The sequence below is a fragment of the Euleptes europaea genome, chromosome 12 (assembly GCF_029931775.1).
Source record: "Euleptes europaea isolate rEulEur1 chromosome 12, rEulEur1.hap1, whole genome shotgun sequence".
Taxonomy (NCBI): Eukaryota; Metazoa; Chordata; class Lepidosauria; order Squamata; family Sphaerodactylidae; genus Euleptes; species Euleptes europaea.
Window position 1 is genome coordinate 1,558,938 of NC_079323.1, and position 17,544 is coordinate 1,576,481.

Here is a 17,544-nt window from a genome sequence, read left to right on the forward strand (position 1 = left end):
GCGGGACCCAAGCCCTTCCTTCGAGCTTAAGCTCTGCCCCCAAACCTGTTTTGGTTGCCTGGGCTGGTGCTAAGTGGGGGGGGGGGTTTGGAGCATGTGCAGAGAGCTCCTTTCTCTTTGAGAGTCGTGGGTTCTGGGTTCCAAAGGTGCAGAAAGATCTACCAGCGTGGTGTAGTGGTTAAGAGCGGTGGTTTGGAGCGGTGGACTCTGGTCTGGAGAACCGGGTTTGATTCCCAGTTCCTCCACATGAGCTGCGGAGGCTAATCTGGAGAACTAGATTTGTTTCCCCGCTCCTGCACATGAAGCCAGCTGGGTGACCTTGAGGCTAGTCATGCTCTTTCAGCCCTACCTACCTCACAGAGTGTCTGTTGTGGGGAGGGGAGGGGAAGGTGATTGTAAGCCGGTATGAGTCTCCCTTAAGTGGGAGACCAACTCTTCTCCTCCTCCTCCAGTTTTCATGCCATTGCTCTTTGCCTGAGGTCTGCTCTGTCCGGATGCTGAAGCTTAGGAGGGTTTTTTTTGGGGGGGGGGGGAGGTGTAGGAAGTGGATGACCTGGATGGCCCAGGCAAGACGGACCTTGCAGATCTCTGATAATAAGCAGGGTCGGCTCTGGTTAGTATTTGGATGGGAGACTGCCAAGGAAGTGTAGGGTTGCTACACAGAGGCAGGCAATGGCAAACCGCCTCCGAATGCTTTTGTTCTGACCCGGATGGCCCCAGCTAGCCCTGTCTCATCGGATCTTGGAAGCAAAGCAAGGTCGGCTCTGGTTAGTACTTGGATGGGAGACCACCAGGGAAGTCCGGGGTTACTATGCAGAGGCAGGCAAGGGCAAACCTCCTCTGTTTGTTTCCTGCCCTGCCCTGGATGGCCCTGGCTAGCCTGATCTAACCAGATCTCAGAAGCTAAGCAGAGTTGGCCCTGGTTAGTGCTTGGATGGGAGACCACCCAGGAGGTCCACGGTGTCTCTGCTGAGTCAGACAATGGCAAACCACCTCTGAATGTCTCTTGTCTTGAAAACCCTTCAGGGTCACCATACGTTGGTTGCAACTAGACCACACTTTCCACCACCAGGAAGAGAAAAGATGATCTACTTCACACCGGAGTTTTGCGGCTGTTGCCTAATTTTCCTTGAACTCTTTTGTCCTGGGGTTATAGTCATGACTTCTATTTGTCCGGGCCACCAGGCGGGTCTAAAGTAGAACGCTGAGGGTCAAAATGTTTTGTTGTCTTCCTTTTGCTTTCCCATCAGCCCTGTTGAGACAGATGACAGCCATTATGCCCATTGTGCAGACGAGAAGCTGAGGCTGGTAGAAATTAACCAAAATGATCAGGGGGCTGGAGCAACGGCCCCAGGAGGAGCGGTTAAAACACTTAGGGCTGTTTAGCTTGGAAAGAAAGCGGTTAAGGGGAGACATGATAGAGGTTAAAACATTATGCATGGTATGGAGAGATTGGACGGGGAGAAGCTTTTCTCCCTCATAATACTAGAATTCAGGGTCATCTGTCGAAGCTGGAGGGTGAGAGATTCAAAACAGATAAAAGGATTTCTTCACACAATGCATAGTTGAATTGTGGGACTCCCTGCCCCAGGATGTGGTGATGGCTGCCATCTTGGAAGGCTTTAAGAGGGAAGTGGACATGTTCATGGAGGAGAGGGCTGTCCATGGCTACTAGTAAAAATCGATACTAGTCATGATGCATCCCTATTCTCTCCAGTCTCAGAGGAGCATGCCTGTTATATGAGGTGCTGTGGAACCCAGGCAGGATGGTGCTGCTGCAGTCGTCTTGCTTGGGGGCTTCCTAGAGGCACCTGGTTGGTCACGGTGTGAACAGACTGCTGGACTCAATAGGCCTTGGTCTGATCCAGCAGGGCCTTTCTTATGTTCTTAGGTGTCTTGTTCGAGGACACTTTGTGAGCCTGTGCTATGAACGCAGGGTCCAGAAACTATCCAAGTCCAGTCCAAGCGGGCGCTAGAGCTGAGGTGAGGGTCACTGCTCTGGGTGCTGAGGTGGCCGGTGGGACTTCGGACGCTGCCTCGGTAGGGTCCCAGGGTTTGTGTGTGAAGGCACCATAGCCTGAACTCTGGGAGTCCCTGCTGAAGACCCCCAGTGCCCCCAACCTCTGGCATGCCCTTCAGCTCTGCTAGTAGGATAGGTATTATCAGTGACTTGGCTTTTCTGGGAAAATTTAAACTGGAAAATTTTCTGATTCACAATTAGGAAAATAACTTAAATGTATAAATAATGTTTGCAAAGATTTAAATGATGTTAGCGCAAGAAGACAAATGCACCATCTATAAGTACTGGGATATGTCCATGCCCCACACCCCACATTTAGCCACTCTAATGTGATGGATTTGCAGAACAGCCCTGAGCCCTATAGATAAACAAAGACTGTATTTACTTTTGCGAGGTTTAAATTTGTCCACAGAAAAATAAAGTATCAGAAAACTGTCTGGAAAATTCTCCAACCCACTTCACTGTTAATTATAGGAATGATTGGTATTTATTATGATTGGTATTTATTCAGTAGTCACAGACTTTGATAGGCTACAAGGAGCTTTAAGTGTTTGTGCAAACGTGTATTAAATTGGCACTGCAACTTACCTGCCAGTGGTATCTGTTTAAGCTAGTTTAGTGGAACTTGCCTAGCTTAATCCAGCCACACTTCCAACAGACGGGGGGAGGTAGTTGTGAATTTCCTGCATTGTGCAGGGGGTTGGACTAGATGACCCTGGTGCTACCTTCCCACTCTATGATTCTATGAGAAATGGGACTGGTTGCTTTGCTGGTATATAGGGAAAGTTGACATTCTGCACTCATTAGCCTTATGCAAAGAAGTTGTACTTTGAGAAGTCATGTTTTCAATTCCTCTCTTTTTTTGCATATCAGCCATATGCTGGTGTCCTTTTAGCATGTCTACCAGGGCCCTCTGTTGTTCTAGGGTGGGAGAGTGTTTAGGTGGAAGATGGCTTAGCTCTTCTGCAGCAATAGAAGAAAACAAAGAGTCCTTAAGTGTGTTGGACTAGTATCCGGAAGGCCCAGGTTCAAAAGAACTTAAGAAAAGCCCTGCTGGGTCAGGCCCAGGTCCATCGAGTCAAGCAGTCTGTTCACACATTGGCCAACCAGGTGCCTCTAGGAAGCCCACAGTCAAGACGACTGCAGCAGCATTATCCTGCCTGTGTTCCCAAGCACCTAATAGAATAGACATACTCCTCTGGTACTAGAGAGAATAGATATGCATCATGATGACTAGTATCCATTTTGACTAGTGGCCATGGCTAGCCCTCTCCTCCATGTACATGTCCACTCCCCTCTTCAAGCCTTCCAAGTTGGCAGCCATCCCCACATCCTGGGGCAGGGAGTTCCACAATTTAACTATGCGTTGTGTGAAGAAATACTTCCTTTCATCTGTTTTGAATCTCTCACCCTCCAGCTTCAGCAGATGACCCCGCTTTCTGGCATTATGAGAGAGGGAGAAAAGCTTCTCCCTGTCCACTCTCTCCATACCATGCATAATTTTATGGACCTCTTTCATATCTCCCCTTAACCGCCTTCTTTCCAAGCTAAACAGCCCTAAGGTTCGAATCCCCACTGGTGCCACAAAAGCTCTCTGGGCGATCTTGGGCCAGTCACACACTCTCGGCCTAACCTTCCTCACAGGGTTGTTGGGAGGATAAAATGGAGGCAAGGAGAATGATGGGAGCTGCTTTGAGTGGGATATAAATAGATTAAATAGACAGCTTCCAGGTTAGGTTGTGTTGGAAAGAAACTTTTTTTTTTTTGCAGCTGCGTGAACTTGCTTCTCCAACAGTAACTGGAAGTGAGAGATGGAAGTGAGAAGCCTGCCAGTCCATCCTGCGATGCGCCCTAGGCAGAGCTTTGCACTCGGGCAGCGCATGAGAGAGCACCAGAGCCCAGATCGAAAATAGCTCCAGTCACTCTGGCGGAGGCTGGGGGAATCCTGCTCCCCTCCCAACCCATGGCTGTCTCCAGGCTCTGGCTGGATGGACTTGGGGTGGGGGAGAGCGTTTGCAATAAATAGACCAGGGCAGGCAGGCCGGGGTCATACTTGGGAAGCCGACCGCTCGGCATAATGGCCCTTTGTGTCTCCTCTGCTCAGCTGCCCGCCTTCGGGAATGGAACTCCTCTGTCTGCCGGGGATTAGGCGCTGGGCGGGCCGTAGCCCAGACCTCAAAGCGCTGGGAGACCGCAGCACAGCATCTGGCCGGTGCCCCAAAGTCCCTGCCCAAGTCAGGGGACAAGAAACCGGAGCCTGGTGGAACGCACGTGGTGTGTGCTTAGGGTTGCCATCCTCCAGGTACTAGCTGGAGATCTCCTGCTATTACAACTGATCTCCAGCCGATAGAGATCAGTTCACCTGGAGAAAATGGTCACTTTGGCTATCGGACTCTGTTGCATTGAAGTCCCTCCCCAAATCCCGTCCTCTGCAGGCTCCGCCCCCAAAATCCCCCATTGGTGGCGAAGAGGGACCTGGCAACCTTATGTGTGCGGTTGGTGGTGGCTCATGCGCTCTCTGCGGCCCAGCTGACCAGGAGTGGCACCTTTAAGGATACTTAGCCGGTATCCTAGCCTAGCTGAGGTTTGCAAACCGGACTGTGTTTATTTTCAAATCAGAAAACCACCTGTTGTCATGATACAAGTGGGGGGGTGCCTTGCTTGTCTGGACGCACGTGCAGAGTGCGTAGATAAATACGTTGTCGGTTGCTCTGCCCACCCTCAGTTTCAAGAATCTGTCCACTATAAAAGTGGCTATTCTAGTGCAGATCCAGGCATTTGGCAATCAGGGAGGCAGGGCAGGGCTTGTGAGAGGTGTTTGGGCAGGGGAGGGGCCGTGGCTCAGTGGAAGAGCATCTGTTTGGCATGCAGAAGGTCCCAGGTTTGATCCCCATCACTTCTAATTAAAAGGATCAGGCAGTAGGTGTGAAAGACCTCTGCTTAAAACCCTGGAGAAAAACTGCCAGTCAGAGTAGACAATACTGACCATGATGGACCAAGGGTGTGATTCAGTATAAGGTTGATTCATGTGTTTGGGAGGGACTGTGGCTCAGTGGTAGTGCATCTGCTTGGCATGCAGAAGGTCCCGGGTTCAGTCCTCTGCATCTCCAGTTATTGGCACTAAGCAAGTAGGTGATGTGAAAGACCTCTGCCTGAGACCTCAGAGAGCTGCTGCCAGTCTGAGTGGACAGTACTGACTTTGACTGACCATGGGTCTGATTCAGTATGAGGCAGTTTCACGTATTAATGCGTTTGTGCGTGTGATGCTTCTAAATCAAGGGCTCATCCAATTTCAAGAACTTTTCAAAGAGAAATAAAAAATATATGAAGCGGCACACGAGACCGTATTCTTATTCTCCACTTTATAATAGAAATTCAGAATGTCATTATTCAGAAGAAGAAGAGTTAGTTTTTATATGCCGACTTTCTCTACCACTTAAGGAAGACTCAAGCCGGCTTACGATCACCTTCCCCTCCCTACAACAGACACCCTGTGAGGTAGGTGGGGCTGAGAGAGCTGTAAAAGAGCTGTGACTAGCCCAAGGTCACCCATCTGGCTTCATGTGCAGGAGAGGGGAAACAAACCCAGACCACCAGATTAGAGTCCGTTGCTCAGGTCAAGGAGTGGAGAATCAAACCCGGTACTCCAGATAAGAGTCCGCTGCTCATGTGTAGGAGTGGGGCATCAAACCCACTTCTCCAGATTAGCCTCTGCCGCTCATGTGGAGGAGTGGGGAATCAAACCCGGTTCTCCAGATCAGAGTCCACTGCTCCAAACCACCACTCTTAACCACTACACTACGCTGGCTCGATCCTGGAGTAGCTTCTCCTGTGCAAAGCTCAGTGAAGTGAATGGAAGCAGCTATTTGTTCCAGGGTGGGGGGGTGGATGGTACAGGAGATCTTCCCCATGGCTCAAACCTTTGTCCGTTCATGTCCCACTTTCCCCATAAAACCAAGAGCAGTTAACAGCAAGCCATAAAAACACACGTACAAAATTAGATGTAATAAAATAGGGGTCTTAAAGACTACTTAATGGGTTGCCTGAACTTTTAAGAACTCCAATAAAATTCAGGGTGCACTTCTGAAAAAGAAAAGCTGCTCCAAGCGAGATAGCTTTGATCGCTGTCCTCTCAACAGCTGTCATGGCTGGCTTTTGCAGGCTTTGCCGAAGAGGAGGAGAAAAAGGAGGCAGGGATGGTGGGGGGGAACCGTGGATATTTTGAACCACATCTGAGCTGTGCTCCCACTGTGGTGTTCTGCTGATTCAGGACTTGCCGGCTGCTGAGTCGTCATCTCCACTTCCTGAACCGAACGGTTTGCTTTCTGGGAAGTCCGCGTTCTTCTGAATCCAGGGTCAGCTTGACTGCAGAAGGCAAACCTAGGGGGTAAGACTGTGGTTCAGTGGGAGAGCCTCTGCTTGGCATGCAGAAGGTCCCAGGTTCAATCCCCGGCGTCGCCAGCTAAAAGGACCAGCATGAAAAGTGCTGTCAAGTTGCATCTGACTTATAACGACCTCATTGGGTTTTCAAGGCAAGAGACACTCAGAGATGGTTGATTATTGCCTTCCTCTGCATAGAAACTCTGGACTTCCTCGGTGATCTTCTTCCAAATACTAACCTGGGACGACCCTGCATTGCTTCTGAGGGCAGATCAGGTGGTAGGTGATGGGTAAAGACTTCAACCTGAGACCCTGGAGAGCCGCTGCTGGTCAGAGGAGATAAAACTGAGCCAGATAGCGGAGAGACAGTTCTGGTCACCACACCTCAAAAATGATATTGCAGAGCTTGAGAAGGCACAGAAAAGAGCAACCAAAATGACTGAATTATTATATACATATACTCTATGTATAAATATTTAAACTGTGTTGAATTGTTTTGATGTTAGCATCCTTGGGGGCCCAGTTTGGGTGGAAAGGCAGCAAAGAAATGTTTTAAATAAATGAATATTTTCATGCATGATTGCTGCTCCTCAGGGCGCTCCTGCCCAGCATGCAAATATTTAAGTCTCCTGCAGACACCGGGTGCTCATGCAGGTTTCTTCCTAACCCCCCAGTGACCTTGAGATTATTTATTTATTTATTTATTTATTGGCTTTATGCCCCACCCTCTATCCCAGCCAAAGCCAGGCTCAGGGTGACTTACATCAATTAAAATATCATAAACAATATAAAATACAAGTCGACTTCAATACAGATTAAAACCATTAATTCTGGAACTAAGACACAGCTGCTCAAATTTTCGGCCCACAGGATCCCGGCCAGCCGGGGAAGTGCAGTCGGCGTCCTTTATTCAGATGGTCTGACAGAATATGAAATAGAGGGAGGGAGGCCAGTAAATACGTAAAAGTGCCGTGTGCTTGCATTTGTTTATTTAGTTAACCATTAATCCCCCGCTTTTCTAGCACAGAGTCTTCAATCCAAGGTAACAATAAAACGCCAGGTAATAGCCAGCCAAAGTAAAACAAACAAGCAAGCAGGCGCAGCTGCGTGAGCGAGGCCTGAATAGATCCAGCAGCCAACTGGGTAGACCGCAAACGGTGGTTCTTGCATAAGTAAAATGCAAATTTCAGCCTGGCTGTTGCCTAGCCGTTGGGGCTGAGCGTGCTTCCCTGGAAAGGTGAAAAACTAGTTGCCAGGAGGGTAGCTGGAGAGGAAGGATGTCCGTCCCTCCCTCCTTCCCTCCCTTCTCCTGGTCCCAGTTGTGAGTGGTGCTCAGCGGCCACCCTGGTGATGCTGTCAATATCCTTGGAGTCACCCATCCATCCACCAAGCCTCTGCCACCCTCGGCATTATGTTTGCAGCCAGCGATTCACCCCCACAGTGCCAGCTTTATAATTCATTAATCTGTGCCTTATGTGCGGGAGCATGGCATTTCCGTGGCCGAGGGGGGAACATCTGAAAAGCTCATGCAGTTTCTTTCTCTCTTTCTCTCTCTCCTTCTCTCTCTTTCTTTTGCTCTTTTGCTCTTTTGCACTCTCTCTTCCTTCCCCACCTACCACCCAGGGTGTGTGTTGTGGGGAGGGGAAGGGAAGGTGATTGTAAGCTGGTTTGAGTCTCCCTTAAGTGGTAGAGAAAGTCGGCAGATAAAAACCAGCTCTTCTTCTTCCTTCCTTCCAACTTGATATTTCCTTTGAAGCATCAGATGGATCTGGCTGCTGTGGAACAAAATAATCTCTCCCCCCACCCAGCCCCTTACAGTTTACACTCCACACAGCGTAACTTTGGAAGCTCGGCTTTGTGCCTCTTTGGGCTGTCTGTTTCTGCTTTCCACCCTGGCTGCTGAACTTTTAAAAACAGATTTTCATTACTATGTTCAACCTGCTTTTTCTCAGATACAGTATTTAAAATCATCTAATTAAAGATCCTTGATTAAGTTTCTGGCTTATTAATTAAGCAATAAACTAATGAATCCTGTTTGCATATTACTTGCTGTACGGCCTCATTCAGGGGGTTTCTTGAGAAGCCTGAAAGAGTTTCTTGCACCTTTCAGATAGAGTCATAGAGTTGGAAGGGACCGCGAGGGTCATCTAGCCCAACCCGCTGCACAATGCAGGAATTTCACAACTACCTCCCCCCCAAACCCCCAGTGACCCCTACTCCATGCTCAGAAGATGGCCAAGATGCCCTCTCTCTCATCATCTGCCTAAGGTCATAGATAATATGTTTATAATTATTTATGTAGTCGGATGCTTCAAAGTGCTTGGTGTACATGACCTTGTTATAAATCTTACCCCACCCTTGTAAAGTAGGCCAATATAATTAACCCCATATTGCTAGTGGAGGACTGAGAGGCAGAGAGAGAGAGGGCCTTGATAGAGAGGTGGTGTGACGTGGTGCGTGAAGTGGCAGGAGAAGATTGGGGAGACCGGGCTTCCAATACCCGCTTAGTTTTGAAGCTTGTCCTGTCACCCCTGGGGGCTATCTGTGCCTGTCTTTCAGTTTAACCTACCTCATAGGGTGGTTGTGAAGGAGTGAATTGTGAGTGCTTTCCTGGAGGGGGCAAGACAGGGTAAAAATGAGCTCAGGATGTCCCAGGCAGAAGTGAGTCTTTCACTGGGAGCTTCCTGAGTCATTTTAGCAATTAGGTTGGAGCCCCAACCCATTTTCTCTCTGTCATTTCTCAGGGGAGGGGCCGTGGCTCAGTGGCAGAGCATCTGCTTGGCATGCAGAAGGTCCCAGGTTCAATCCCTGGCACCTCCAGTTAAAGGGAACAGGCAAGTAGGTGATGCAAAAGACCTCTGCCTGAGACCCGGAGAGCTGCTGCCGGCCTGAGTAGGCAATACTGACTTTGATGGACCGAGGGTCTGATTCAGTATAAGACAGCTTCGTGTGTTCATGTGAGAGGAACTCCAACTGTCCTAGTCTTTTATTGCTTATTAGCTGGCATTCCTCAGTGCTCTTTATGTGTGTGGTCTCTTTTTCTAAAAAAATAAAATAAAAAGTCGCATAATTGAAGTTATGCCCATTTTACAGATGGTGAGGTGGAGGCCGAGAGAGAATGGGGGTTGTTATGATTCCTGTGAATACAGGATTTTTGTGGCTTATTCATAGGGCCCTGAGGCAACTTCTGCAGAGAGTCAAGGCTCCCTCTTGAAAGCTCATACCCACAGAGATCTTGTTGGTCTCCAAGGGGCTACTGGGCTCGAACCTAGCCTTTACCAGCTTTTAGAAACCTGGGCAGACCCTGTCGGTGTGGCTGGAAGGGATCTGGATCAGCACAGAAGTTAATCAAAGCAAAGGGCAGCCGTCCAAGGGCTTTGCCCTCTGCTGCCGTCCTTCTGCTTTTTCATGCTGAGGACCAGGGCAAGAGTTGAACTTCAATCCTGTGGCCGAACGCGTGTGGGTTGACTCATGGGGGGGGGGGCGGTTGTGGAGGGGATGAATTGCCTTTTGCTGCTTCTCAGATCTTAGGCAAGGAGGATTTCCCCCCCTGCGTGTGTGTCTGAGTCATTCTCCCGTCAGAGAGGTCACCACTAAGAGGAGCAGGCAAATATTCATATTTGCTTACAGGCTGTCCTCAGAGTTTGCCTCTGATTTGCGTGAACGTCAAGGACACCAAGCAACCAGTTCTGGGCCTTTTGGAGACGAGTAGGCCCTTGCGCCAGGGAAGGAAAACTAAGATGATTGGCAGAATCAAAGGGTGAAGCTTTTCCTGGCAAGGACTACTTCAGGATGGGTGTGGGAGGATTGCAAATCCCCCTGCCAAAAAACCCAATGGCAATCTTCCCTGCACTTTGAAATATAGCAGCTCAGGGATTAGAAATGAGCAGGAGGTCAGGGGTTGGTGGGAGAGTGCATGTTTTGAACACAGAAGGTCCCTAGTTCAGTCCTGGGCTTCCCTTACCAAAAGTATCTTCAGCATCCAGGCTGAGGAAGACCTTTCTTTACCTGAGGCTCTGTTGAGCTGCTGCCAAGTCTGATTTGTGTGTATGCGTGTGCGTGTTCTAGTTTGCCATTTCTTTATTTGAAAAACTCTACATCCCTCGCTCAGGTTATGAAACACAATATAGTGTACACCGTTATTATTACAGCAGTGCACATTTAACAAAATTAACCAATGGTATCAGCAAAAACAGGGAAGGGTTATAAACTCAGAATATCTGGTTTCAGAGGGTCTCTGAAACCAGACATTCTGAGTTTATATCCCTTCCAAATACTTAAAGCTGGGATAACCTACAAGATAACCTACAGCCCGGATAACCTACAAGAACCACTTAAAGCTCTCTTTTAAGTATTTGAAGGGCTGTCTCTTAGAGGAGGGTAGGGAGCTATTCCTTTCAATAATGGGTTTAAATTGCGGGCGGAAAGGTACCGGCTGGATATTAGGGGGAAATTATAGTAAGAGTTGTTTGACAGTGGAATCGGCTTCCTCGGGAGGTGGTGAGCTCCCCCTCACTGGCAGTCTAAGCAGAGGCTGGACAAGCACTTGTCAGGGATGCTCTAGGTGGTCCTGCATTGAGCAGGGGGGTTGGACTAAATGGCCTTTATGGCCCCTTCCAACTCTAGGATTCTATGATTCTAGGGTCTGTGTTGGTCTGCAGTAGAAGAGCTGGATTGGAGCCCTGTAGCTCCTTAGACACCAACAAGATTTTGGGGGTACAAGCTTTGAAGAGTCAAGGCTCCCTCTTGAAAGCTCACCCCCCCGGAGAGCTTGTTGGTCTCCAAGGGGCTACTGGGCTCGAATCTAGCTCAGCTCTTCAGCTGGTGGCAGAAGCTTAGCTTTCTCAACAGCAGGTTGATGGATGAGGGGGTTGAGGTGTCACTACTGAGAAGTCCATGTCCGTCGCCATTGTTCATCTCACCTCTGATAATGGCAGGAGGTAGGACAGGGTCTCTGTTGAAGGTCTGGGTGGGGTCCCAAGCCATTTAAGCCTTTGCATTCAAAGCAAATAGCAGCTCACCAGGTTATCATAGACCCGCGTCGTTGGTAAGGAACACCGAAATGTGCTGACCACTACATGCAGCCTGAAGTTCCCCAGGAAAAGCTTTATTCCTTGGGGTGTTGCTTTGTCTTCCTTGCTCTGATCGAGTGGCGGGGAGCAGGCCCCCAGAGCTCTGGGTGTAGACCAGCTTCTGCAGCACTGGGCTATTTTCCCAACAGTGCCTCTGAGCATGTGCAGGGGGCCTTTAATTCATCACTAGGTAAATAGAGGCTGCCCAAATGTATTTGGGGCTGGGGGGCGGGATAGAGATCCTTGGTCATAGGCTTAAGTAAGAAGTCCGGCATTTTTGTGTCCTCTGTTTTGAATCTTTGTTTCTTCTCCCTGCCCCCTTTTCTCGCCACAGATTCCAGAAACACGTCCACACCTATCGGATTTTGCCAGACGAAGAGGATTTTCTGGCCGTTCAGGTGAGCCCGCCTTCCCCCCTCCCCTCTCTCAAGCCTGATCTTCTGTGGTTTTGATTTTGCAGACTTTTTTGAAGGCGCTGAAATATTTGGGTGGAGGGCCGATTGTGTGGGTTTTGGCCGAGCTCACAGTTCTTTGCACCCTGAACATTGAAGCTCTGAGATGGAGCCTTGATTGGTTGTGAAATGACGGAGAGTTTGCCTCGGTCACTTCGAAGTAATGCCTATCAGGAGAGGAACAGAAAGGAGGACGGGGGAAGGAAAAAGAGGACCCGGAGGATGCTGAAAGGGGGGGGACCCTTGTGAGGTAGGTGGGGCTGAGAGAGCTCTAAGAGAGCTGTGACTAGCCCAAAGTCACCCAGCTGGCTTCATGTGTAGGAGTGGGGAAACCAACCCGGTTTACCAGATTAGCCTCCGCCGCTCATGTGGGGGAGTGGGGAATCAAACCGGGTTCTCCAGATCAGAGTCCACTGCTCCAAACCACCGCTCTTAACCACTACACCACGCTGGCTCTTGGTAGCCCCAAGAAGAGCACGCTGCAGTTCTCTGTAGGTGCTGTGCAAACATTTGCAGACTTTGGTTGAGGCAGAGGAGGGGGCTGTCCTGGGAGCCTCGAGAAATAAGTGCCAGGGTGTGCGGGCCTCTGTAAGGAGCAGGGACAAGAGGAAGCTGTGCGGGAGAAGTGGGTCACGCATTCCTCCCCTTCCCAGTGCGTTTTAGACGGGCAAGCCTTCTATCGAGCTGTGCCTCCGGGGCCGGTGCAGGCTGGCAAGAGCCCTGTGGATGCCCACGCAGCGCTGATCTTGGCAGGAAGTCAGCCTGGCCCATGCACTGGGTCATTTATAGCTACAACAGTAAGCTCATTGTGCCGGCCCGGCAGGCAGGAAAAAGCCCGCCCCTGGAGGAGCGGCGGCTGCAGAAGAGAGGACGTTCCTTAACCCCCCCCTCACACACACACACACACACACACACACACACACACACACACACACACACACACACACACTGGGCTTTCCGGTCCCCCCTGGCTTGTGTCCTGGCAAGAGGGCTGACTTGGAATCCTAAACCAGTCCCAGAACTTTCCCGGGGCCCTGCCAAACTGGAGCTTGCGCCGCTGGCCAGGGGCAAAGCTGGCACTCCCCGGACGGACGGCTGCTCCGCTGTGCTCCTCTCTGCAGAGAGAGGGGAAGTCGAAGAGCTTTTCCTGTTTGTGCTCCGGAGTCTGCCTCTTTGCAGTGGGGGCGAAGAGTCCTCCCAGTAAACCTTTCCTGTCCTAATGCAGACATCCTTCTTAAGGCCCAAGGAGCTCATGAACAGCCCAGATTTGACATCCAGGCAGGAATGTATGTCTGTTAAGTGCCCTCAAGTTGCTTCTGACTTATGACGACCCTGTGAATTGGTGACCTCCAAAAGGTCTTACTGTTAATTAACCAGGGCAGGCTGACCTGGATACACATGAACACATGAAGCTGCCTTACACTGAATCAGGCCCTTGGTCCATCAAAGTCAGTAATGTCTACTCAGACCAGCAGCAGCTCTCCAGGGTCTCAGGCAAGGGTCTTTGCCGTCGCCTAACTGCCTCTTCCCTTTAACTAGAGATGCCGGGGATTGAACCTGGGACCTTCTGCATGCCAAGCAGATGCTCTACCACTGAGCCACAGCCCCTCCGCAGCCACAGCCCCTCCCTACACATGAAGCTGCCTAATACTGAACCAGACCCTTGGTCCATCAAAGCCAGTATTGTCTATTCAGACCGGCAGCGGCTCTCCAGGGTCTCAGGCGGAGGTCTTTCACATCACCTACTTGCCCAGTCCCTTTAACTGGAGATGCTGCCGGGGATTGAACCTGGGACCTTCTGCATGCCAAGCAGATGCTCTACCGCTGAGCCACAGCCCCTCCCCTAGCCCGATCTCCTCAGATCTCAAGCTAAGTAGTGTTGGCCCTGGTTGGAATTTGGATGGGCAACCTGCAAGGACTACCAGGGTCGTGATGCAGAGGCAGGCAATGGCAAACCACCCCCAAACGTGTCTTGCCTTGAAAACCCTTCGGGGTCACCATAAGTCAGCTGTGACTTGATGGCTGACACAGGCACACACAAAACGTCCTACTGTTAACAGCCTTGCCCAGGTCTTGCAAACTGAAGGTCGTGGCTTCCTTGATGGAGTCAGTCCATCTCTTGTTGGGTCTTCCTCTTTTCCTGCTGCCTTCTATTTTTCCTAAACATGATTGTCTTTCACCGTGACTTTGTTCTTCTCATAAGGTGACCAAAGTTTAAGTTTAGCCATTTTACCTTCTAAGGAGACTTCGGGCATGAATATGGGGTGCAAAAACCTGCAGGTGTGGTGCTCAGCTCCGTTTTCACTCCCCCCCACAAACACACACCTGATCTTCAAGACTTCAGGTATCATCTGTTTTCAGGTGTTACAAATTGCTTTGGCCAGGTCTCTCCTGCAAAGGTCCCCTCACTAGCTCCTCCCTCCCTCCCCCTTTTGCCTTGTAAGAATCTGACTGGCCCCAGGGTCACCCAGCGAGCTTCATGGCAGAGTGGAGATTTGAACTCAGGTTTCTCCAGGCCTAGTCCAACACTCTAACCACTTCCCCGCATGGTCTCCCACTCTGATAGGCATGATGCTGTGTGTGTGCAGGAATGGGGTTGCAGCCACAGGCCCCACTTCCGACCTCCAAGGGTCGGTCAGTTCTTCTGTGTCATTGGGGCCTGCTGCACCATCCCACGCTGAGTGGTCATGTGAGCTGTCGTGCATGAGGGGTTTTGCGGGTTTGGAGTGTTGTGGATGATCTTTTAATTTCCCCCCCGCAGAAGTGTGGTTGAACTGCCAAGCTAGTGCAGGAGAGCCTGTGTGCGCTGTGCTCATGGGAATCTTTTGGTGGAGAGCGAAGTGCAAATTGCTGCGAAAAACAATGTGAGCTCTCTTGGCAATTTGTACTGCTCAGGGTGTGTCTGTGTGCCTTCCTTTAGAGGCTGAGGCGTTATTTCCAAATCCAGATGCAAGAAACAAAAGTAAAGTGAACCTCCACATTCAGAGGCAGTCAACCTCTGACTCCCAGGGCCAGGAGGCAGGGGAAGGCCTCCGCCTCTATGCCCTGTTCTTGGCCCTCCAGAGGAACTGGTTGGCCGCGGTGTAACACAGGATGCTGGTCCGGATGGACCCTCACTGGTCTGACCCAGCCGGGCTTTTCTGATGTTCTTCTCAAGGGAAGGCCTTGGCCTCTGTGCCCTGTTGTGGGCCCTCCAGAGGAACTGGTTGGTCCTTGTGTGAGACGGGATGCTGGACTGGATGGACCCTCACTGGCCTGATCCAGCAGGGCTCTTCTGAGGTTCTTATGAACACAGAGAAATACACGCAGCATCAGCAGGTGCAAAGACGGGGCTTGAGGTCAGGGTGTAGATTAACACTGGCTTTCAACACCCGAGCAGCTGGGCGACAGATGCCAGCAGAAGAGTTCCTGCTTGTTCTCCATGTTTGCATGCGTGGGAGAAGGGGGGGGGCGTCCCTGCAACAGGAGGGGCTGATGCACCACACTGCGGTCGCCGTTTTGGCCTTTAGGGGCTTGTTTGCTGCTCCAGCTCCATGGCTGGTCATGGCTCAGTGTCCTGGGTGTGCAGCGGTGCGGACTGGACAAGCAGCTTTCCAGGCTTCTACCTTGGATTTTGCCTGCTCCAGGAATCTTGCGAGGGTCCCTTGGACATGTTCACACCACGCACTGACTAGGGTTGGCTCTAAATCAGGGGTGGCAAACATAAGGCGATCGGATCTGGCCCCTTGAGAGCTCTTATCTAGCCCACGAGCTAGCCGAGGCAGCCACCCCCACCACCCCGCTCTCGATCTGGGCTGGGGAGGCCTGGCCCGGCCCGACCGGCCCTCGTGACAAATGAGTTCGACACCCCTGCGCTAAATGTTATACCTGTTGTTTCTGTGGACCTAAAGCTGTGACTTGTTCAGGAAATATGCTTAGGATATACTGGACGCCACAGCATTTTTTAAAAGTAAAGGATTACGTAAAGTGTCTAATTGTTGGTGTTGTGAGGCATCTCTTTGACGTGTGCTTTGGGCATGCCCAGTTATTCGGTCTTTTTGGGAGGGAGAAATTACTCATATCAATTTTGTGTTATAATATTTATTGATACAGGTATCTGAAGAAGTGAGCTGTGGCTCACGAAAGTTCATACCCTGCCAGAAATTTTAGTAGTCTTTAAGGTGCTATTGGACTCTTGCGCGGTGTAGTGGTTAAGAGTGGTGGTTTGGAGTGGTGGAGTCTGATCTGGAGAACTGGGTTTGATTCCCCACTCCTACACATGAAGCCAGCTGGGTGACCCTGGGCTAGTCACAGCTCTCTCAGCCCCGCCTACCTCACAGGATGTCTGTTGTGGGGAGGGGAAGGGAAGGTGATTGTAAGCCGGTTTGAGTCTCCCTTAAGTGGCAGAGAAAGTCAGCATATAAAAACCAACTCCTCCTCCTCCTCTGCTACAGACAGACTAACATGGCTACCCATCGTGATGCATTTTTACAGAATGCCTCGTTCTGCCCAGTGGACGTCAGGGTGGTGGATTTCCAGCATCACGTTCTGTTCGGAGTTGTGCTTTCAGAGCAGGTGCAGCCCTGCGGCTCCCTAGACTGATTCTCCTCCCCCCCTTTCTGCTGCTAAGATCCAGATCTCCTCTGATTTTTTTAACCTTTGGTTTAAGTAAAACTATCCAGGAGTGTGTCTCTGTTCCCCACCCTCTCACACAGACTCACACATACATTGAGTAGCCCGAACCCTCTCTCATGGCAAGGTTGGTACCGCAGGGCTCCAGGTGCTCGTTTCCATTTCTAAAAGTGTCCAAGAAAGCTCTTTTTCAAAAAAAAAAAAGGGGAAAAAAAGATGAATTTTCCATGTGTGTATTCAGTAGAGTAAATTGCATGACTTCCATGTCCACAGCCCTACATTAGGGGGGGGCGCACACGTCTACTGAATTGGGATGCTCCTCCCCCAAAGCAATGTGTGTGTGTAACAAAACACACCTGTGTCTCTGACACATGGGATGGTGCGTACACAGAAACCATGTGCAATATTCCACGGATATTGGTACCCTTAGAGTGTGTGTTTATGGCTCCCCCTGGTGCTTTAGCATCATTCATTGGCCTTGAGGTGGTGCCTACTAAGAAGAACGTTAGAGTTACTCTGCTGGATCAGAGCAGTCCTTCTAGTCCAGCATCCTGGATCACACAGCGGCCAACCATTTTCTTTACTTTTTAAGGAGAATCAAACCAACTTACAATCTCCTTCCCTTCCCCTCCCTGCAACAGACACCCTGTGAGGTAGGTGGGGCTGAGAGAGCTCTAAGAGAGCTGTGACTGGGCCAAGGTTACCCAGCTGGCTTCATGTGGAGGAGTGGGGAAACCAACACGGTTCACCAGAGTAGAGTCCACTGCTCATGTGGAGGAGTGGGGAATCAATCCACCCACTGAGGCTGGGCTGCCCCTTGCAGCTCAAAGCAATTGTGTGCGTGGCCGTTTTGCACGGGCGGCAGTCCAGTTCCAAGCGGATTCTGTGCGAGGGCAGAGTCCGATCCGATGGCTGCTCTGCGTGGGCGATAGCCTCAAACCATCCTTCCCTTATTCCTTGTGGTTGCTAGGCAGGTGGCCTCTCTTAACCCCCTGCCCCCAGCATCCCA

At 50.5% G+C, this 17,544-nt stretch overlaps 1 protein-coding gene across 1 annotated transcript in view; it reads left to right on the forward strand.

Annotated features, from left to right (window-relative positions):
- Positions 1-17,544, forward strand: part of INPPL1 (inositol polyphosphate phosphatase like 1) — a 74,111-nt gene that overhangs the window by 22,672 nt on the left and 33,895 nt on the right. Inside the window, exon 3 of the mRNA XM_056858809.1 lies at positions 11,807-11,870. Within this exon, the coding sequence (XP_056714787.1) occupies positions 11,807-11,870 (64 nt within the window). The remainder of the gene's footprint in view (positions 1-11,806; positions 11,871-17,544) is intronic.